This window comes from Lathyrus oleraceus, chromosome 7, assembly GCF_024323335.1.
Source record: "Lathyrus oleraceus cultivar Zhongwan6 chromosome 7, CAAS_Psat_ZW6_1.0, whole genome shotgun sequence".
Taxonomy (NCBI): domain Eukaryota; kingdom Viridiplantae; phylum Streptophyta; class Magnoliopsida; order Fabales; family Fabaceae; genus Lathyrus; species Lathyrus oleraceus.
Window position 1 is genome coordinate 734,509 of NC_066585.1, and position 24,300 is coordinate 758,808.

A 24,300-nucleotide genomic window follows, 5' to 3' on the forward strand; every position below is an offset into this window, starting at 1 on the left:
TGAAGTTTAATAAAGGCAAACAAAGAACACATTGATCCTTGGATTACATTCATGTTGATCTTTGGGGGTCTGCGAGTTGTCCATCATATTCAGGAACATACAATTTTCTATCCATAGTTGATGATTATTCCAGAAAGTTATGGGTATTCATCCAAAAGGCTAAGGGTGAAACTTTTTAGAACTTCAAAAGTTGGAAGACTCTGGTCGAAAATCAGACCGGCAGGAAGGTCAAGAGGTTGAGAACCGACAACTCTAACTCAACTTCAAAAGGAAACAAAATTCTAACTCTAACCCGACTTCAACATCAGAAGGAAACAAAACTCCATACTTCAGAGTTCCCTTAACATACCTTAGTATCCTGACAGCAGCTTGGTAATGTCACCACTTTGGTTTGTTCATGAACTTACTCACCATTCCAACTGCATAGTAGATGTCATGTATGGTGTTATAGAGATATCTCAATGAGCCAACCGACTGTTTAAAAGTTGTAGCATCTACATCATCACCCTCAATATTAGAATCCAACTTGTGATTCGTTTCAGTAGGTGTGATTGCAATCTTGTAATTTGTCAGCTCGAATCTCTTCAGAAGTTCAAGTTTATAATTCAGCCGATGTAAAATAATACCCTTCTCAGAGTACATAATCTTCATCCCTAGAAAATATACCATATTTCCTAGATCACTCATCTCAAACTCATTCATCACCATCTTCTTGAACTTCATTATCTCATATGAACAACTTATTATCAACAATATATCATCAACATAGAGACACACCAAAATCATATTTCCTTTAGAAGTATGCTGAACATAAACTCCATACTCCATCTCACACTTTCTGAATCCTTGGAGCATGAAAAATGAATCAATTTTCAGATTCCAAGCTCTAGGAGCTTATTTCAATCCATACAACGTTTTATGTAACCTGTACACCATCCCTTCACGATTATTTTTCATAAACCCAGGAGGTTGTGACACGTATACCTCTTCTTGCAATGGACCGTTCAAAAATGAAGATTTCACATCCAGATGTATTAGAGACCAATTCCTATTTTCACCTATAGCAATCACCAATCTGATTGTTTCATGTCTAATTACAGGCACAAACACTTCAAAGTAATCTAGTTCATATTTCTATATAAATCCTCTTACTCCTAAACTTGCTTTGTGTTTGCCAATTAATCCACCTGGCTTCAGTTTCACCTTGAAAACCCATATGATGCTGACGACTTCCTTATTTTTTGGAAGTTCAGTCAACTCTCAAGTCTTGTTTCTTTCTATAGCCTCAAGTTTTTCTTTCATGGCCTTCAATCACACTTTCTTCTTAAGCATTTGTTCAACACTAACTGGTTTAGAGTCTACTAACATGGCACACTTAATAACTTCTCCGACAGAGTCTACCTCAATATATTTTAACATGTCAAACTCTGCAAATATCCTTGGTGTTTGTCTGATTCTTTATGGCCGCTGAAATTGTTCAGAATCTTCTTCAGATGCTGGAACAATATCAGATGCTTAGCCACCTCCAGAAGTTGGACCACCTTTAGAAGTTGGAGCACCTTCAGAAGTTTGAAATCCTACAGCTTCTTGAACACCAGAGTCTGGATCATCATTAGAATCTGGATTAGAATCAGATTCACCTTCAGAGTCCGACTCGTCTTCAGAGTCACCTTCAAAATCATCTTCTGATTCAAATTCATCTTTAGAACCTTTAGATTCTGAAGTATCTTCAGAAGTTAACTCAGGTGTTGGCACTACAACAGAGTTGTATTGAGACTTACTCCAATCCCATGCTTCTAATTCCTTCACAATGACGTATTTGTTGACTTCAATCTTATTAGTGACTGGACAATAAAGCTTATACGCACCTGTACTGTGGTACCCAATTACCAACGTTACTTTACTTCTATCATCCATCTTCTATCTAGTAGCACCTAGAACATGTTTGAAACAAACATAACCAAATACCCTGAAATGACTCACACATTGCTTATCACTAGTCCACTTCTCAAAAGGAACAATTTCCTTCAGCTTCTTTGTTAGACACATGTTGAGCATATATACTGCAGTGGCAACAATTTCTCCCCACAAGGTGTGAGACAACTTCTTCTCCTTCATCATGCTTCTTGACATATCAAGCAAAATTCAATTTCTTCTTTTAGCAAGATCGTTGTGTTGAGGAGTGTATGGAGCAGTCATCTCATGCTCAATTTCATTCTCCTCACAGAACTTTCTGAACTATGTAGAGTTATAATCACCTCCACCATCAGTTCTGAGAATTTTCAACTTCTGACCACTCCGTTTTTTAGTCTTCACCTTGAACTTCTGAAACTCAGCAAACACCTCATGCTTAAACTTGATGAGTGTTACCCATATCATTCTTATGAACTCATCCACAAACGACACAAAATATTTATTTTCTCCAAGTAAAGGCACTTCAAATAGTCCACAAACATCAGAATGTACTACTCCCAAAGCATGCTTTTCTATTGGGGCTACTTCTGATGCAAATGAAAATCTAGGTTGCTTGCCTTTCATGCATATCTCGCGTGACTTCTCAGGCTTCACAATCTTGGGAATGCCATATACCAGCTTCTTAGAATTCAGATTCCCTAAGCTTATGAAATTAAGATGCCCTAATCTCTTATGCCATAGATCACTCCCACCTTCAGTGTCTTCTGCACTAAGGAATTTAGTTTTAGCTGTCTCCACATTCACCTTGAATATTATGTTGCTTCCCTACTCAGATTGCATAATCAACTTCTGATCAGAATCATCCAACTTCAAGATATTGTTCTTCATAGTAACTGGGAAACTTTTCTCAATGAGATGACCTATACTAATTAGATTGCTTTTCATGCCAGGAACATACCAAACATCCTTGATCATAACAGTTTTACCATTCTTCACCTTGACTTTGACATTTCACATACCTTCATCATTGAGGTATTTATCATTAACACATCTGATTTTTGTCTTCTTTCTAAAGTCAAAATCAATCACCTATTGTTTGTTTCCAGTTAGGTGATTTGAGCAGTCAATGTCCATATACCACCAGTTTACCAAATACGCACCATCAAACTCAGAAGTCATCAATAACACAGGTTCATCATCAAAATCTCTTATGGCTATGTTTTCTTATTTTGATTTCCTTTCCTTGTTGTCCCAACAGTCAACAGTAAAGTGGCAAAACTTCTTACAACAGTAGCATTAAATCTTCTTCTTGTCTAACTTCTCCTTTTCTTTCTAATGTTTCTTCTCATCAGAATTTGAGGCTTATGACTTCTGAAAACCACCACCGTGTCTCTTCTTGGATTCTGACCGAGACTGCTTCTGACTTTTCTTTCCAGAAGATGCCTTCAAAGCCTGCCCTATTTCTCTTTTGGAGGTTCTCTCAAACAGACGCAACTCTTGTGCCTCTAGACTTCTCTGCAACTCCTCAATCCTCGTGGTGTTGAGGTATTTAGAATGTTCAATTGCTACAACAATGTAATCAAATTGAGGAGTAAAAGATCTCAATACCCTCTCAGTGATTACTTGTTTTGACAAAGTTTCTCCACAAGATTTCATCTCATTGGTGATCAGAATCACTCTAGAGATGTAATCAGCTATCTTCTCATTGTCCTTCATGTTGATATTCTCATATTGTTTATATAGAGACTGAAGCTTGAACTTTTTCACTGATGCATCTCCGTCGTAGCACCGTACCCCGTGTGTCCCACGCAACCTTCGCTGTCGTCAAATCAACGATTTTCTCAAACACATTCGCATCTGTAACACCCTTCTACCCAAACGACATATTTAAATAGATTATCAGAGTACAACATGTAGAAGAGTTTACATTTCTTACAACATAACACTTATCGCATCACAACATAAAACATATTATTTATTTTATTAAAACTTCGCAGCGGACAACAACACAAATATTATCATTTATCATATAACAATTCATAATAATGTTTCAACATTATCTCAACAAAGCATCTCAACATATTAGTCATCATAAACAACGTAAATAATAACCAATTATCTATCGAATCCCATAACCCCGGTGTCACATGACCAGAGCATTTGACTCGACTCTGTAGAATAATTCTACACTTATTCTTCAAACCTCAACAATAGCTACTCCTCTTTATCTGCACATTGCTCATCATAGATGAACATAAACACATGCAGAAGGGGTGAGAATTACATTATTAAATAATAATATAACGACAGAAATATAAACATAAATATATTTCACATATGCCAACACAACTCATCATAATCATCATAATCAACGTACTCATGAACATCAACAAAACAACATATCAAATGCAATGCACACACCCATGCATGACTCAACACGACTCGGTATACCCATTTTGTGACCAACTACAGGATCACCACTCCCGGATTCATCACCATAGAATCCGAGTTCCCCGTAAGGAACCAAGCCTCTCCACAAGCCCGGAGTCAACAACATCATTGGAACTCAGTCCGTTCATCACTAGGCATCGGCCTTTCATGAATGCATGCACACCAAACATGCATCATAATCAACATAGCAACAACAGCATCATATAGTCATGTTATCATCATCATTAATAGCATGACATATAACTCAACAAAACAACAACAACATTACAACGATATCACATCTGTGAGTTTAAAACGCGAAAGTTGTCCGTCAAACTGATATGGCGAACGCCATTAGGCTAATGGCGAACGCCATTAGCGTTAAACGCTCTTATTCTGGAAAAATTGTCCGTCAAACTGATATGGCGAACGCCATTAGGCTAATGGCGAACGCCATTAGCGTTAAACGCTCTTATTCTGGAAAAACTGTCCGTCAAACTGATATGGCGAACGTCATTTGGCTGTTATGTGCATAAATAAGATTTTAAGTGCAGAAACAGTGGACGCGCGGGCTTCTAAGCATATAACTCAACAAAACTCACAGATCGGAGAATTTCCATCAAAACCCCAAACTTTCCCAATCTCCCTAAAATCCCCAAAATCCATTGTCATACGGTGAACTGACTTGGGATATTTTGCTTTTTATCGCAATGTCGCGGATAGCAAGAGTCGCCACCGACTTTTCTTTTATCCAATAAGGAAAGGTGGAAAAGAACAGGAAAGACCTCAAAAGATTTTGGGTTCGGGAGGTACATTATACAAAGGGAAGGTGTTAGCACCCTTTGTATCCATGGTTATCCATGGGCTCTTAATTGCTGGATCACTTATGTTATTTTTCGTGTCTGAAAAAGTGTTTGTGAGGTGCTTAGAAAATGTTTTGAAAAGAGAGTTTAACTTTGTAATGATTCTCGTATGAATGTATACAAAGTGTTTATCTCGTTTTAATTTTGAAAGTGATTTAGAAAAATATAACTTGGCAATGATTCTAGTATGAATGTATGTCAAGTGGCGATTTTCTAATATTTGCAAAGTGTGAAGTATGGAAAATGTTTCAGGTTATGATCCAGTAATTGAGAGTTATACCTTCCTAAGGTCGTTATGGGCATTTCCTATCCTTATGAGGGTAAAACTGTCCTTACTATTGAGAAGTAAGTAGTTTTATCCTTTGGATGTAAAAGGGTCATCGTAGGGTTATCGATTGGTCATTGAAGGCAACAGTTGTAAGGATACCTTAGCATTCGAAGGGACGATCATCATTTAACCGTAGGCTACACCGAAGGGTCATCGGGGGACAAAATCGTATTTTCGAAGGCAACATCCGAGGGACCATGATTTATTTTATGATGATTTAACCGAAGGGTCTTTGCTAAGTGTATCCCTACATTCGCGGGGCATGACCGTAATACCGTGTTATCGTAAGGCAAAAGAGAGGTCCAAGATCACATATTTAAAAGCCATATTTTAAAGTTAATTAGGTAATTAGGATGAATCTCCAATTAAAATTAATACATTAAAATTAATACATTAAAATTAACACATTAAAATTAATCAAGTAATTTAGGGCGAATCTCCACAAGGGTATCCCACAAATAAAGTGGAAGACCTAACGGCAATCTTTTCCTGGGCCATATGAACCTTTGCAAAATTCAACAAACGGGTTAGCATACCAAAGCAGGGTGTAATCGAGGAGTTGCACCAAAGCAGTAATAGTATCAGGTAAACAAAGCATGGTTATAATAAAACAGGTCAGAAGGGCAAAGATCAAAACAGAACGAAAAACAGCGGCATCCATCACAACAATTCAAGGTATCCAGGCATACTTAAGTCTACATACAGAACCTCAAATATATTTATGAATTCAATTATAATATCACATGGGAATTCGGGACGTAAAGCGGCGATAGTAACGCAAACCTGTTTGCAATTGAATCGTAACCTTGAATTGGCACTCTTAGGGTTGATGCCGGATTGAGTTGAGCGGTGCCGCCGGCTTTTCCTTCAGGGTTTCCTTTAAACAACAAATTAAAACGAAGGAAATAAACTAGATCCTAACGTAAGGTTAGATTCGGTAAAAAGGTGCACAATAGTTTCCGTTGCAGAAACTATTGTGCGAAAAGAATTAACTAAATGCTAAAAAGGGAATGGGAAATTGCAAGGGGAGCAGTGTAGAACTCGTAATAAACAATGACTAAGCTACTGGAAAAGAAACTATGCAAAAGCAAAAACGGCCAAAGGAAACAAAATGTGGAAAAACCTCCCCCCTCTAGGTTTTCTTCGTGGCTATTTATATATGCTTCAGTAACCCGTTGCCAAAAGGTCTTCAACGTGCGCGTGGATATAGGGCCCAACATTCCTCAAGTCTCTTCAAGTCTCTGAGGCGTTACTGGCGCCCAAAAAGTAGGGGAATGGTGTGACGTTCGTCACACCATGTGTGACGTCCGTCACAGGGATGCGCAAGGCGTGACGCTCGTCACAGCCTCTGTGACGCTCGTCACAGGTGCAATACCTGAGTTCTTGTATTCTGGGCTGGGCCTTGCTATTTGGTTCGTTTTTCCTCCTTTTTGCACCTCTTTTCCTCCAATTCTACTTGTGTTTCCAAATAAGCACCTGAGACAAATAGGAAGAAAATACCGCGTAATATCCAATAATATAAAGTGACCTGAAATAAATGATGATAAAATTTAATTGAATTAAGCCTTAAAATATGATATAATTTCATGTTATCACTAGGCGAGCGTGTAGCGAACAGGCCAGTTTGGGCCATTTTCATTCGTGAGCTGGGCCTTCGTTCCTTTGAGATCAGTGTCATAAAAATGATTCGGAATGCCTTTGAAAAATGTCTTGAACTATTGATGGGCAAATTTTGGGGTATGACAGCTGCCCCTGTTCAATATTCTTGAACCGAGAGAGTAGAATGGTATGTGTCGTTCGTGGTCTGGAGGTGAAAGATTATTGAACACTAAAATGCCCCAAAAATTTGCCCTTGCCAATTAGTCTTGGTAGATGGACTTAAAGATGCCATCCAGGTAGTTTGATGAGGAGATTTCCAGATTGTGTCGTACGTTAGACAATGTCTGAAGACATGGATGTCATACCGGGTCATACGCTAGATCGTATAGTGAATCATCCATCATGTTGTTGACTTCTCTGGGGAGTCAGAGTATGCTATATGCTGCTGGGGATAAGGGATCAGAATGGATCATACACTGGACCATATCTGAGTATCAGAGTGAGCTGTTCGTTAGGCGGATGACTTTGATGGGGATGAAAGATCAGAACGGATCGTACGCTAGATCGGTTCTGAGTTGCAGAATGAGCCGTTCGTTAGGCTGAATCTGCTTGAAGAGGGAGTAGTCGTATACCAGACTACCATTCAGAAATGTACCTGTCCGAAGGTAGCATCTGAGTAAGGGGGTAGCCGTATACCAGACTACCATTCAGGAATGTACCTGTCCGAAGGTAGCACCTGAGTAAGGGAGTAGCCGTATACCAGACTACCATTCAGGAATGTACCTGTCCGAAGGTAGCACCTGAGCAAGGGAGTAGCCGTATACCAGACTACCATTCAGGAATGTACCTGTCCGAAGGTAGCACCTGAGCAAGGGAGTAGCCGTATACCAGACTACCATTCAGGAATGTACCTGTCCGAAGGTAGCACCTGAGCAAGGGAGTAGCCGTATACCAGACTACCATTCAGGAATGTACCTGTCCGAAGGTAGCACCTGAGCAAGGGAGTAGCCGTATACCAGACTACCATTCAGGAATGTACCTGTCCGAAGGTAGCACCTGAGCAAGGGAGTAGTCGTATACTAGACTACCATTCAGGAACGTACCTGTCCGAAGGTAGCACCTGAGGAGATAAAGGTCTAACTTGGTCGTACATTAAACCTTATCTGAGTTGTCCGAGGACTTGACGGTCTAACTTGGTCGTACATTAGACTGTCACTGAGCAGAATCTGACTTGAAGGTCTAACTTGGTCGTACATTAGACTGTCTTTGAGTGGTTGAAGGTCAGAATGGATCGTACGCTAGATCGTATCTGAGCTGGAGGTCCGAATGGGTCGTACGTTAGACCGTATTGGAGTTGCAGAATGAGCCGTACGTTAGGCTGTATCTGAAGAAGAAAGTAGTCGTACGCTAGACTACACCCCGGAATATACCGTACGCTAGGCAGCATCTGAGGATTTGAATATCCAAATGGGTCGTACGTTAGACCGTATTGGAGTTGCAGAATGAGCCGTACGTTAGGCTGTATCTGAAGAAGAAAGTAGTCGTACGCTAGACTACACCCCGGAATATACCGTACGCTAGGCAGCATCTGAGGATTTGAATATCCAAATGGGTCGTACGTTAGACCGTATTGGAGTTGTTGAGAGTCAGAATGGATCGTACGTTAGACCGTATCTGAGTTGAAAGAGTCATATGTTGGGCTGAATCAGAATGAACTGCACATTAGGCTGTATCTGATAGTATTTGTATATGTTGTATTTGCGACAAATGTCTGGGATGAGCTTATAGATGCCATCGTTGGGAGGATGTCAGAATGAATGTTGACATGGAGTATATCTGAAAGGTGTAGTTGAATCCTGAATGTAATTGATACAGATGTCCGTCTGAATGGACCTTTGTGTTGATTGTATCAAGAGGATAATTAACCTGAAAAATAACGTTAGCTTCATGCCATGTTATGATGCATGAGATGCAAATGTTGTATGCATGCGTGTGCTGTGAAATGATGTGATGAGTGAATTATGCGTCTGGAATAAATGCGAGCATTGTATGCATGTATATGTTATGAAATGATGTAATGTATATGATGCGGAATGAAAATTGTATGTAGATATGTGGTGTGAAATGATGTAATGAATGCATTAGGCGTCTGAAACATTCTTCCAGGGGACACTACTGGGGAGATAGATCTCAGTCCGCTGGTCGGAGACATTGGTATTGATGGCCCTTCCTTAGCTGGGGATTTGGGTTCTGTCCAACGGGGCCTGGCTGGGGATGGAAGGGATGACCTTTCGGTAGGGCGGTGCCGACCTCTTCTGGGGAATAATTGGCGTTGCCGGGGAATCGAATTAGTAACAGCCTCCTTGGAAAGCGTGGTTAGACCTTCTCCTCGATCCTGAAGTCGTGTCGTAATTGCTATTGCTATTTTAGGCATGCATTTTTGTAAACATTGGTCATATTCAAGTGCATAAGTCAATTCAAGTTAAATCAATGGACGTTTACGCAAACAAAACAGAAAAGGTAAAAACAAAAGCATCTTTTTGGAAATGAAATTGTATTGATTTTGAAAGAGGGCCTATAAATAGGCAATTTGAGTACAAGGAGACGGAAATCCTAGTAAGAGGAAATTGTCAAGAAAAAGAGAAAGCTATGCAGAAAAAGTCCTATTGATTTTAATTCCACTACTGTCATTATGTCTTCAAGCAATCTCATCACCTGCTGTCGGATAAAAGTGATTGGCTTGTTCAGTCCCTTGAACTTGGTTGAAGCTGACAGAAAACGGGACATAGTCATACGCTTTAATCCCTAATTTTTGCCTGGACCGCCTTTTCAGGTTCTCAGTCCACCAGGATGCCCTTTTTTGTCCAAGCCGCCTTTTCAGGTTTTCGACTTGCCGGGTGTACGTCTTTATATGTTTATCCCTAATTTTGCCCGAACCCTTTTTGTTCGCCGGGATGCCCTTACTTTTGCCTAGGTACGTCGACCTAGCGGGTCTCTTTTAGGCGTAGTATTTTTTGACTATGTCTGCGTTCACGGGATGCGGGAAGTCTTCGCCATCCATCGTAGCAAGTATCATGGCTCCACCGGAGAATACCTTCTTAACTACAAATGGCCCTTCGTATGTGGGAGTCCACTTGCCTCTGGGATCACCTTGTGGTAGAATGATACGCTTGATCACCAAGTCGCCAAGTTGGTACACCTGTCTCTTAACTCTTTTGTTAAATGCCTGGGTCATGCATTTCTGATATATCTGCCCATGACAAACAGCCGCAAGTCTCTTCTCATCAATCAGATTTATCTGATCGAGTCGAGTCTGAATCCATTCATCTTCATCTAAGCCCGCCTCTTTCATGATTCTTAGAGAGGGAATCTGAACTTCCACTGGTAAAACGGCTTCCATTCCATAGACTAAAGAGAAAGGGGTTGCCCCTGTCGAAGTGCGGTAACCATGAAGAGCAAGAGGTAACATCTCATGCCAGTCTTTGTACGTTATGTCATTTTTTGTATGATCTTCTTGATATTCTTATTAGCAGTCTCCACGGCGCCGTTCGTCTTTGGCCGGTACGGAGAAGAGTCATGGTGTTTTATTTTGAACTGCGTGTAGAGTTCAGTTTAGTACCATTATCAGTGATAACTCTCTCAGGAGACAGCAGGTTTCTCAAGTAGATATTTGATAGAATCCATCTTAGAAGTCAATAAGGTGGTATGATTCAACATATACTGTCTTAGTCGGCGAGCAGCCCAGGCCAAAGCACAGCAAGCTTTCTCGGGCTGTGAGTATCTTGTTTCACAGTCGGTACCTTTTGCTAAGGCAGTATATGGCATGCTCTTTTCGACCAGACTCGTCATGTTGCCCCAACACACCTCATTGAATTTTCTAACACGGTCAAATACATGATGAGAGGTCTTCCTTCAACTGATGGCATCGGAACTGGAGGTTCTTAGGGATACTTCTTGATTTTGTCATTCATCATTCCATACCATCTCTTGATTTTTTCTTTTTTAGTAATTTGAAGATGGGTTTGCAGGTAGCAGTCAAGTGTGGAATGAATCGGGCAATGTAATTCGAGTGCCCCAAGAAACTTCTGACTTCTCTCTTGTTTATTTCAGTACCCAGATTTACAATTTCAATTGATTCCTCATGCGGCTGTATAGTCTTTTGTAGTACCAGTCTGGCAAGTTCTCTAGGGACTTCACAATCTTCCTCACTTCCATCCTCGGCTTGGTAGATCGGATTTTCAAAGTCATAATGAACAGTAGCAGAGTCATTACCAACAGGATCCAGAGTGGATATGGATCGGCAAATTGTTACGTGAGTGTGTGCAAGAAAACATAGCTTGTTTGAAAAATGACAGGAAAGATAAAGAACGCAATATTTGAATGCAAAAAGTCCATTGATTTATTGAATATGAATATGCTTATGAAAATGACAAATCCTTAAAATTAGCTATTATGCCCCGGGTATAGACACAATGCTTTTGAAACACAAACATAGCAATACCAATTATTCTTGACTAAAGGAAATCGGGATAGTGTCTTCAGCCTTCCAATTGTCGAGTCTGTCACCAATTGTTGGGAAAATCCGGCTATCCAAGTCATAATCGTTATCAGTGTCTTCCACAGCATTGACAGTCTCGCCCTGATTAGGCAGAGGAGCAGTGATGACATTAGGAGTCTCAGGCGGATCAGATTCAAATTCTCCAGCGTCGATCATATCCTGAATTTTGTTCTTCAACGACCAACAATCGTTTGTATCATGCCCGGGGCTATCGGAGTGATAGGCACACCTGGCATTGGGATTATAACGAGGAGAAGTAGTGTTGGGTTTTGCAGGAGGATCTCTGAGAGTGATTAAGTTTACTTTTAGCATACTTTGCAGTGCTTGTGCCAAAGTCATATTGAGCTTGGTAAACTGCCTTCTTGGTCTGTCTGGTCTTTGCTGGAAGTTTTGAGCCGGCGGGGCGGCGATTGTCACTGCTCCAACGGCATGGTCACCATTTTTCTTGTTATGATTCTTTTGACCATACACAGCATTCGATTCATTCTTCCCATGGTAGGACTTTTTACTGCTTGTAGAAGTAGCTGCCTGTAACTTTCCACTTCGAATGCCGCTCTCTACCCGTTCACCTGTCAAGATAAGTTCAGTGAAACCTGACGAGGAACTTCCCAGTAGATGGCTGTAGAATGGGCCAGTCAGTGTACCCATGAACATGTCCACTAACTCTCGATCAGTCATAGGGGGTTTGACTCTGCCAGCCAAATCTCTCCACTTTTGAGCATATTCTTTGAAACTTTCTTTAGAGCCCATAGTCATATTTTGTAGCTGTAGCCGAGTAGGCGCTAACTCAGAATTATACTGGTAGTGCTTGTAGAAAGCTGTTGCTAAATCAGTCCATGTGCGGATGTTAGAGCTCTCAAGCTGATAATACCACTCTAACTGTGTGCCAGACAGACTCTCTTGGAAGAAATGGATCCACAGTTTCTTATCAGTAGTGTGCGGCTGAATCTTTCTCACATAAGCCCTTAGATGCATCTGAGGACAGGATACCCCATCGTACTTAGTGAAAGTGGGGATTTTGAATTTGCGGGGAATGGTCACATCGGAGACCAGGCCCAAGCTTTCGAAATCTAGACCAGGCGCCTTCTGACCCTCCATGGCTAGCATGCGTTCTTCCAGCAACTTGTACTTATCATCTCTCGGAGAGTATTGTTCATTTTCATAGTTCTCATCGTCATCCTCATGGTTGGAGAAATCAGCGTTCTCTTCCTCTGAGTCATTCTCCGCCCCCTCTTCTGGACCATTCGGGATTCCAAATTTGATTCCCGTAGCCTGTCCTTTACGCCTTCTTCCCGGGTTAATGAAACTCACAGCTTTCTTGTCTTTCTTCTTTTCGAACAAAAGAGCCTTCAGTTCCTCCTGCCCCTTGGATAAGCTTAGCATCATCTCCTTGAATTGAGCATTCTGAGTCTGGAGATCTTTGACAATTTGTTCGAGATCCATTTTTCTGTTTGGAGGAAAACCGTGAGAACACTGATCCCTTTAGAGTACCTGTTATGCAATGTTATGCTATGCAATGCATGAAATGTTTTCAAGGCCTTTTGGAATTTAACTTTGCATAAACTACCGAAAAGGGAAACTTTTTTTTTTTGTTTTTTTTTTTTTGTTTTTTTTTTCATACAAAACAGAGCAAAGTTAAATCCCTAAGTCCTTGAAATGGTTAGTTCAATGTTATGATGACATGATGTTATGTTGTTATGATGTCATGTTGTTAGATAAATAACAAGCACAAGCAAGTCACACAACAATCATTCCTAGGTTTTAAGGCTTGCGTGAGTTTCATAGGTAAATACCCTCCCCACTGAAGTTTGGTTGGTTCAACCTGTCTTAGAATAGTAACCGGGTTCTAGAAGGATCTCAAATCATTGACCTTTCCTTAAGTCCACTTCAGTGCAACACCAAGTGGTTGACTGAAGCTTCCCTAAAGTCCAATCTCAAAGAGTGTAGTATCGAGTCTCAACCAACTCCAGTCGGAACCGAAGCCAGTTATCTCACTACTTTCTAATGGCCAGGATGAGTCAATTAGGGTTCTAAAGGTCTGGTTAATGCTTTTATGACACCACGCGAATGCCAAATATTTCCTCAACTAACATGAGGAACATCAGGACATCCAAAGTGCCACATTAACCGTAGCCATCATTTTGACCATTCCAGTATACGCCGGACAGTCGCGATGATCTCTTGCTACTTACCTAAGGTACACTAGATCCGGGTGTAGGATCTTTCACTCAAGTATAACATACCCAAGCAATCCCTTAAAAGTAAATCAAACAATTCAAATAAGTGATCTTGTTTTAAGGTAACCTCTCTTTTTAAAGAGTCCCCAGCAGAGTCGCCAGTTCTGTCATACGGTGAACTGACTTGGGATATTTTGCTTTTTATCGCAATGTCGCGGATAGCAAGAGTCGCCACCGACTTTTCTTTTATCCAATAAGGAAAGGTGGAAAAGAATAGGAAAGACCTCAAAAGATTTTGGGTTCGGGAGGTACATTATACAAAGGGAAGGTGTTAGCACCCTTTGTATCCATGGTTATCCATGGGCTCTTAATTGCTGGATCACTTATGTTATTTTTCGTGTCTGAAAAAGTGTTTGTGAGGTGCTTAGAAAATGTTTTGAAAAGAGAGTTTAACTTTGTAATGATTCTCGTATGAATGTATACAAAGTGTTTATCTCGTTTTAATTTTGAAAGTGATTTAGAAAAATATAACTTGGCAATGATTCTAGTATGAATGTATGCCAAGTGGCGATTTTCTAATATTTGCAAAGTGTGAAGTATGGAAAATGTTTCAGGTTATGATCCAGTAATTGAGAGTTATACCTTCCTAAGGTCGTTATGGGCATTTCCTATCCTTATGAGGGTAAAACTGTCCTTACTATTGAGAAGTAAGTAGTTTTATCCTTTGGATGTAAAAGGGTCATCGTAGGGTTATCGATTGGTCATTGAAGGCAACAGTTGTAAGGATACCTTAGCATTCGAAGGGACGATCATCATTTAACCGTAGGCTACACCGAAGGGTCATCGGGGGACAAAATCGTATTTTCGAAGGCAACATCTGAGGGACCATGATTTATTTTATGATGATTTAACCGAAGGGTCTTTGCTAAGTGTATCCCTACATTCGCGGGGCATGACCGTAATACCGTGTTATCGTAAGGCAAAAGAGAGGTCCAAGATCACATATTTAAAAGCCATATTTTAAAGTTAATTAGGTAATTAGGATGAATCTCCACATTAAAATTAATACATTAAAATTAATACATTAAAATTAACACATTAAAATTAATCAAGTAATTTAGGGCGAATCTCCACAAGGGTATCCCACAAATAAAGTGGAAGACCTAACGGCAATCTTTTCCTGGGCCATATGAACCTTTGCAAAATTCAACAAACGGGTTAGCATACCAAAGCAGGGTGTAATCGAGGAGTTGCACCAAAGCAGTAATAGTATCAGGTAAACAAAGCATGGTTATAATAAAACAGGTCAGAAGGGCAAAGATCAAAACAGAACGAAAAACAGCGGCATCCATCACAACAATTCAAGGTATCCAGGCATACTTAAGTCTACATACAGAACCTCAAATATATTTATGAATTCAATTATAATATCACATGGGAATTCGGGACGTAAAGCGGCGATAGTAACGCAAACCTGTTTGCAATTGAATCGTAACCTTGAATTGGCACTCTTAGGGTTGATGCCGGATTGAGTTGAGCGGTGCCGCCGGCTTTTCCTTCAGGGTTTCCTTTAAACAACAAATTAAAACGAAGGAAATAAACTAGATCCTAACGTAAGGTTAGATTCGGTAAAAAGGTGCACAATAGTTTCCGTTGCAGAAACTATTGTGCGAAAAGAATTAACTAAATGCTAAAAAGGGAATGGGAAATTGCAAGGGGAGCAGTGTAGAACTCGTAATAAACAATGACTAAGCTACTGGAAAAGAAACTATGCAAAAGCAAAAACGGCCAAAGGAAACAAAATGTGGAAAAACCTCCCCCCTCTAGGTTTTCTTCGTGGCTATTTATATATGCTTCAGTAACCCGTTGCCAAAAGGTCTTCAACGTGCGCGTGGATATAGGGCCCAACATTCCTCAAGTCTCTTCAAGTCTCTGAGGCGTTACTGGCGCCCAAAAAGTAGGGGAATGGTGTGACGTTCGTCACACCATGTGTGACGTCCGTCACAGGGATGCGCAAGGCGTGACGCTCGTCACAGCCTCTGTGACGCTCGTCACAGGTGCAATACCTGAGTTCTTGTATTCTGGGCTGGGCCTTGCTATTTGGTTCGTTTTTCCTCCTTTTTGCACCTCTTTTCCTCCAATTCTACTTGTGTTTCCAAATAAGCACCTGAGACAAATAGGAAGAAAATACCGCGTAATATCCAATAATATAAAGTGACCTGAAATAAATGATGATAAAATTTAATTGAATTAAGCCTTAAAATATGATATAATTTCATGTTATCACTAGGCGAGCGTGTAGCGAACAGGCCAGTTTGGGCCATTTTCATTCGTGAGCTGGGCCTTCGTTCCTTTGAGATCAGTGTCATAAAAATGATTCGGAATGCCTTTGAAAAATGTCTTGAACTATTGATGGGCAAATTTTGGGGTATGACATCCATCAACAATCCAACATATATCATGAATTTGCTCGCATATTATCGTTTAATAAGGTTCAGACCCCTTACCTCTTTGGATTGAAGGAAGTTCTGAGCAATCTTTGGCCTTTTCCTCTTCCTTCTCTTTCTCTTCAGCGTTTCTCCCTTTCTCTGACTCTGAGGCAAAAATACGTGAAAACACCCTGAGTTCTCACTTTGGCCTCTTTTATCCAATTCCACTTTTACCCTTCCACTCTTCATATTCCATTTATTTTATTTATTTAATTATTATTAAAATAAATAACATCTATAATAATAATAATAATTCCCAATATTATTTAATAATTCATTTTACCTTCAAATAATCATATTAAAATAATATTTAAATTAATCTAACAATATTCTGGGTGTTACAACTCTCCCCCACTTTAGAAGTTTTCGTCCTCGAAAACATACCTCAAACAAATAGAGCCGGATACGACTCCTTCATCTGATCTTCACGCTCCCAAGTCAAGCTCTCACCAGCTGGACCTCCCCAAACAACTTTCACTAGAGCAATCTTCTTACCTCTCAGGGTCTTCTCTTCTCGGTCATCTATCCGAATTGGCAACACCTCAACGGTCAAATTATCCCTCACCTGGATATCATCCAACTGAACAACATGCGAAGGATCCGCAATATATTTTCTCAACGGAGATACATGAAACACATCATGCAGATTAGAAAGCGATGGCGGTAAAGCTATCCGATACGCCACTTCCCCAACCCTCTTCAAAATCTGATACGGACCCACAAACCTCGGAGTAAGCTTTTTAGACTTTAAAGCTCTACCCACACCTGTCGTCGGAGTGACTCTCAAGAACACATGATCTCCCTCTTGGAACTCAAGTGCCTTCCTCCTCTTATCATGATAACTCTTCTGACGACTCTGAGAAATCTTCATTTTCTCCTGAATCATCTTAACCCTTTCAGTCGTCTGCTGCACAATCTCAGGTCCGAGTACAACACTCTCACCTGGTTCATACCAACACAATGGAGTTCTACACCTCCTACCATACAATGCTTCATATGGAGCCATACCGATACTAGCATGAAAACTATTATTATAAGTAAACTCCACCAACGGCAAATAACTATCCCAAGAACCACTCTGCTCCAACACACAAGCTCTCAACAAATCCTCCAAGGATTGGATAGTTCTTTCAGTCTGACCATCAGTCTGAGGATGATAAGCTGAACTCAACCTCAACTTAGTCCCCAACGCTTTCTGCAAACTTTCCCAAAATCTAGAAGTAAATCTGGGATCTCTATCAGACACAATACTGGATGGAATACCATGCAGCCTCACTATCTCCTCAATATACAACTCTGCCAACTTCTCTAAAGAGTGATTAATCTTCATCGGCAAGAAATGCGCCGACTTAGTCAATCGATCCACAATCACCCAAATAGAATCATTACCTTTCACCGTCCTCGGCAATCCCGTCACAAAATCCATGGAAATGCTATCCCACTTCCATTCAGGAATCTTCAAAGGTTGCATCATACCTGCCGGTTTCTGATGTTCAATCTTTGACTTCTGACAAGTCAAACAGGCATACACAAACTTAGCAACATCTCTTTTCATACCAGCCCACCAAAACAACTTCTTCAAATCTTGATACATTTTAGTTGCACCTGGATGGATACTCAATCCACTCCTATGGCCCTCTTCAAGAATACTCTTTTTCAATTCAGACACCTCAGGAACACAAACTCTACCTTTAAATTGCAGGATGCCATTCTCATCAATCTCAAAATTACCACCATTACCCTGGTTAACCATAGTAATATGATCAACGAGAGCGACATCAACTTGCTGACCATTCCGAATATCTTCCAGAATTTCACTAGTCAACTTCAGCATACCCAACTTTACACTATCAGCGGAAACTTCACAACCCACTCTCATATCACGGAACTGTTCAATTAACTCAAGCTCCCGAACCATCATCATAGACATATGTAGAGACTTTCTACTCAGCGCATCTGCAACTACATTAGCCTTACCGGGATGATAACTCAATTCAAAGTCAAAATCCTTCAGTAATTCTAACCACCTTCTCTGCCTCATATTTAACTCTTTCTGATCAAACAGATACTTCAGACTCTTGTGATCACTGAACACTTCGAATCTGGAACCATACAGATAATGCCTCCACATTTTCAACACAAATACAACAGCTGCAAGTTCTAGATCATGCGTAGGATAATTCCTCTCATGAACTTTCAACTGTCTAGAAGCATAAGCTACAACTTTATCGTTCTGCATCAAAACACCACCAAGACCCATCAAAGAAGCATCACAATAAACAACGAAGGACTCACCAGGATTAGGCAAGATCAACACTGGAGCACTGGTCAACCGCCTCTTCAACTCAACAAAACTCGCTTCACAAGCTGCATCCCACACATACACTTGACCCTTCTTAGTCAACTGCGTCAACGGCAATGCCAACTTAGAGAAGCCCTCAATAAATCTGCGATAATAACCAGCTAACCCCAGAAAACTGCGTATCTCAGTAGCAGACTTCGGAGTCTCCCACTGTAATACAGCATCAACTTTAGCAGGATCAACAGAAATCCCACCACTCGAAATCACATGGCCAAGGAAACTCACTTCCTTCAACCAGAACTCACATTTAGATAACTTTGCATATAACTTCTTTTCTCTTAACACCTGCAAAACAATTCTCAGATGTCCTGCATGCTCTTCTTCCGTCTTAGAATATATCAATATATCATCTATGAACACCATAACAAAATTATCAAGGTACGGATGGAATATACGATTCATATATTCCATAAACACACCTGGAGCATTAGACACACCGAACGGCATCACAGTGTATTCATAATGACCATACCTCGTACGGAAAGCAGTCTTCACAATATCATCTGACTTCACTCGAATCTGATGATAACCCGACCGCAAATCAATCTTACTGAAAACATGAGCTCCAACCAACTGGTCCATCAAATCATCAATCCTCGGCAATGGATACCGATTCTTGATAGTCACCTTATTCAACTGCCGATAATCGACACACAACCTCATCGTACCTTCTTTCTTCTTCACTAACAATACTGGTGCACCCCAAGGAGAAACACTTGGACGCACAAACTTCTTCTCAAGCAATTCTTCAAGTTGCTTCTTCAATTCAACTAATTCAGTTGCCGACATTCTATAAGGAGACATCGACACTGGACTCGTACCTGGTACTAAGTCAATACTGCACCAGCTCCTCAAACTTCGAAGCGTAATCAGCAACAGACATGTTACCCTGCTTCAGTTCTAGAAATTCTATCTCCTTCTTACATCGCACATCAGCAGGAAAATATTTCTCCAGAAAGACCGTCTTGAACCTTTCCCAAGTCATCTCAGCACCTGGTACTTCAATTCTCTGGCGAGTGTTATCCCACCAGTTTTCAGCCTCTTCAGATAACATATGCGTACCAAACTGCACCTTCTGTGCTTCAGTACACGTCATCACCCGGAAAATCTTCTCAATTTCCCTCAGCCAAATCTGAGCACCATCTGGATCATAGCGCCCTTTGAATGTAGGAGGGTTATTCTTCAGAAACCTTCCCAAATTCTTAAACTCGTCGACCGGCGGATTCTGCTGCGCCTGCATAGCCTGCGCCATAGCAGCCAAAGCCTCAGCAATCGCACGGTCATTTTCTTCAGCCATACTTTGCACAACACAACCACCACCGTTAAATATCGACAGTGTCATTTACACTAATCGACCAACAGGGAAAACATCACATTATGACTCGACTGGACTGACTATGCTCTGATACCACTAATGTAACACCCTTCTACCCAAACGACATATTTAAATAGATTATCAGAGTACAACATGTAGAAGAGTTTACATTTCTTACAACATAACACTTATCGCATCACAACATAAAACATATTATTTATTTTATTAAAACTTCGCAGCGGACAACAACACAAATATTACCATTTATCATATAACAATTCATAATAATGTTTCAACATTATCTCAACAAAGCATCTCAACATATTAGTCATCATAAACAACGTAAATAATAACCAATTATCTATCGAATCCCATAACCCCGGTGTCACATGACCAGAGCATTTGACTCGACTCTGTAGAATAATTCTACACTTATTCTTCAAACCTCAACAATAGCTACTCCTCTTTATCTGCACATTGCTCATCATAGATGAACATAAACACATGCAGAAGGGGTGAGAATTACATTATTAAATAATAATATAACGACAGAAATATAAACATAAATATATTTCACATATGCCAACACAACTCATCATAATCATCATAATCAACGTACTCATGAACATCAACAAAACAACATATCAAATGCAATGCACACACCCATGCATGACTCAACACGACTCGGTATACCCATTTTGTGACCAACTACAGGATCACCACTCCCGGATTCATCACCATAGAATCCGAGTTCCCCGTAAGGAACCAAGCCTCTCCACAAGCCCGGAGTCAACAACATCATTGGAACTCAGTCCGTTCATCACTAGGCATCGGCCTTTCATGAATGCATGCACACCAAACATGCATCATAATCAACATAGCAACAACAGCATCATATAGTCATGTTATCATCATCATTAATAGCATGACATACAACTCAACAAAACAACAACAACATTACAACGATATCACATCTGGGAGTTTAAAATGCGAAAGCTGTCCGTCAAACTGATATGGCGAACGCCATTAGGCTAATGGCGAACGCCATTAGCGTTAAACGCTCTTATTCTGGAAAAACTGTCCGTCAAACTGATATGGCGAACGCCATTAGGCTAATGGCGAACGCCATTAGCGTTAAACGCTCTTATTCTGGAAAAACTGTCCGTCAAACTGATATGGCGAACGTCATTTGGCTGTTATGTGCATAAATAAGATTTTAAGTGCAGAAACAGTGGACGCGCGGGCTTCTAAGCATATAACTCAACAAAACTCACAGATCGGAGAATTTCCATCAAAACCCCAAACTTTCCCAATCTCCCTAAAATCCCCAAAATCCATCAACAATCCAACATATATCATGAATTTGCTCGCATATTATCGTTTAATAAGGTTCAGACCCCTTACCTCTTTGGATTGAAGGAAGTTCTGAGCAATCTTTGGCCTTTTCCTCTTCCTTCTCTTTCTCTTCAGCGTTTCTCCCTTTCTCTGACTTTGAGGCAAAAATACGTGAAAACACCCTGAGTTCTCACTTTGGCCTCTTTTATCCAATTCCACTTTTACCCTTCCACTCTTCATATTCCATTTATTTTATTTATTTAATTATTATTAAAATAAATAACATCTATAATAATAATAATAATTCCCAATATTATTTAATAATTCATTTTACCTTCAAATAATCATATTAAAATAATATTTAAATTAATCTAACAATATTCTGGGTGTTACAGCATCCACACACTGATGGATGTAGAACAACGTCTTTTGATCTTTCTTCCTCGTTTTTCTTTGTGCGTTTCTCTGTGCTTCTGTCAGATCCTCCGCAACCGAAACATAATCGTCGTTGACGAGATCAAGAACGCCTGGAGCGCCAAACAACATCCACATCTGAATCGACCATCGATTCCAATTCTTTCCATCAAACACTAGAAGCTTTGTATTCAAGGTACATTTTCCGCCGTTCATCTTCGATTTTGTGCATTGAAACTCACATAGATCTCACCAAACACCTGTGTTTCCCAATCTCGCAAATCAAGAAATGCAATTCTATTACGATTCCGATCATGAATTCAACGCGAATTTCAAGAAACAAAATCAATCACACACGCGTCATCGTACACTCGTGTTTCCTTGTGAATCGAATCAGAGCTCTAGGTACCAATTATTGGAGCACAAGATGAAGAAAATGAAGATGATGAAGATGGAGAGAGAAGAGAGAGAAAATAGATCTAACTAACTTTTGGAGAGAAACTCTATATTGATTGCATTATTAAAACTCTATTACACGTCAGAGTTTATATACACAAACAATAATGCTACGTAGGTAAAATGTTAATTTATGCTAGCTAAGCAGTGTATCTTCTGAAAAACTTAAAACCAACTACAACTCAAAAGTCAAACACCGCTTCTGAAACAACAACCACATAAGCTTCTGCTTCTGATTAATAATACTACTTCTGAATATGGATTACGTCTAATATTTGTCACACTCATTACTTTTTATTCACAAATATGAGACATTTCATATATCATTTTTATAAATCAAGCAATTTAATTTTGTTAATGTTATTTTTTTCTCGACCTACTAAAAAGAAAAAATCCAACTTTTTAACTTATAGATTTATAGAACTTTTGATTAAACACTATTATAATTATTATCGCTTAATTAATTTATGATAAGTAAGTTATGCATGAGTCCTTGAACTAAAAATAAATTATTGATAGAGGTAAATAAAAATGTTACGTATTCTACCGAAGTCAATGATTTTTCCCTTAAAATTTCTTTCAAAAATTGATGTTGCCTAAATTCTTTATTGCGAGGCTTTATAATATATTTTTTACGTTTTTTTTAAGTGTCACTTTTCAAAAAAAAATTGTTCTTTTTTAATTTATCATTTATAAAATTTAAGATAATATTAACTACACTTTTGTCAAAATTATCTTTAAATAATTATTATAAAAAAAAAAGTAAAATAAATATAATAAATAATTAATGATATTATTGTTAAAAGAAAAATTATTATTTAAAAAATAATAATAATAATAATATATATAAAAAATAAAAAAATGACACTTAAAAAATAAAATCTAGAGAATATGTCTTTTGTCCATTATGTGAAGTAAATATTCAATGTCCACGTACGAAATTGGGGGTTCAACGTGGTTGCTAAAGTCATCCGCAATATATACCATTCTTTCTTTAAGTATTTAGATTTTTTAGGTTAGTTATAGATGTTTTAATATAGGATTGTGGTCTCCGCATAAAGCAGTAAAGTACGTTGGAAAGTGTTTGTGTAGTGTCTATATGACATGATCAGTTTTGTTGTTGTTTTGTTTATTTGGTAATCTTTTGAATGGTTGTAATTGTATGAAAATATAAAATAATAATATAGGTCGTTATTGTTTTTTGTACAATACAAAAGCAACAATGATTTTATTGGAATACTAAGACATGTTAATGGAGGAATAGGGCTGCCCTTTTGAAATTTGATTTGAAAATGTCTACCCTTGTTATACCACCGGATCCTCCTTCCCCCAAAGACGATGCCATGCAACTTCATCGTGCTTTCAAAGGTATTATTTCATTTCTTCTATTTGCATTCTCTGACAGTTCCTCACCTTAAACATTAAGGATAACTGGTGTAGCATACGATGCATGTGTTCGAATTAATGCTAAAATAGTTTCTTGGAGACTAAATATTTTCACTGAAAGATCTGTTAGCAACGTTAGCCCTAAATTATGTGGTATTTGGTTTTTTTAAAGCATAGATGGAACCTTTTAAAACTTCTTATTGTGAAGATAATTTTCGAGAAAAATATATCTCAAGTTTTGCCACTATGTATGCAGGTCCTACGTAGAGCAATGAAAGGTTTGGGGATGGATGACAAGAAACTTACAAGGGTGATTGTAACAAGGAGTGAGATTGATCTACATCATATCAAAGCTGAGTATTTAAAGAAATACAAGAAGACGCTGAATGATGCAGTTTACTCGGAAACATCTGGCCACTACAGGGTGTTTCTGCTCTCACTTTTAAATCCCAACCAGTAGTAATCAAAATGTATGTTTTGTGCGGAGTAATTTCACTTTCGCATAGGATGTTGAATATATAAGCACTTACAATCTTTTCTTTACTGATATCGTAAATTAGGCCATGCTTGGTGATTTTAGATGCTTCTAAGTTGTACCATAATGCACATATTGACAGGCACTTTGTATATATATATATATATATATATATATATATATGAGTGTATGTATCTCT

The 24,300-nt window shown here is 39.2% G+C and overlaps 2 protein-coding genes across 2 annotated transcripts; one reads left to right on the plus strand and one right to left on the minus strand.

Moving 5' to 3' along the window:
• Nucleotides 1-378: 378 nt before the first annotated feature.
• LOC127108309 (uncharacterized mitochondrial protein AtMg00810-like) lies at nucleotides 379-828 on the minus strand. Its single transcript, XM_051045776.1, has one exon. The coding sequence runs from the start codon at nucleotides 826-828 to the stop codon at nucleotides 379-381; it is 450 nt and encodes a 149-aa protein (XP_050901733.1).
• Nucleotides 829-23,462: 22,634 nt separating this feature from the next.
• Nucleotides 23,463-24,235, plus strand: LOC127107993 (annexin D5). The gene is made up of 2 exons (XM_051045362.1): nucleotides 23,463-23,608; nucleotides 23,883-24,235. Exons 1-2 carry the CDS (start codon nucleotides 23,579-23,581, stop codon nucleotides 24,084-24,086), a joined length of 234 nt encoding a protein of 77 aa, XP_050901319.1. The 5' UTR covers nucleotides 23,463-23,578; the 3' UTR covers nucleotides 24,087-24,235.
• The last annotated feature ends 65 nt before the right edge of the window (nucleotides 24,236-24,300 follow it).

What these genes read in the sequence shown, in the direction of transcription:
- LOC127107993 (XM_051045362.1), top strand. Translation starts at nt 23,579, where the DNA reads ATGCCATGCAACTTCATCGTGCTTTCAAAG. An exon ending in ACTTCATCGTGCTTTCAAAG is followed by an intron (nt 23,609 to 23,882) that starts GTATTATTTCAT and finishes CTATGTATGCAG; the next exon opens with GTCCTACGTAGAGCAATGAA.
- LOC127108309 (XM_051045776.1), bottom strand. Translation starts at nt 828, where the DNA reads ATGGAGTATGGAGTTTATGTTCAGCATACTTCTAAAGGAAATATGATT.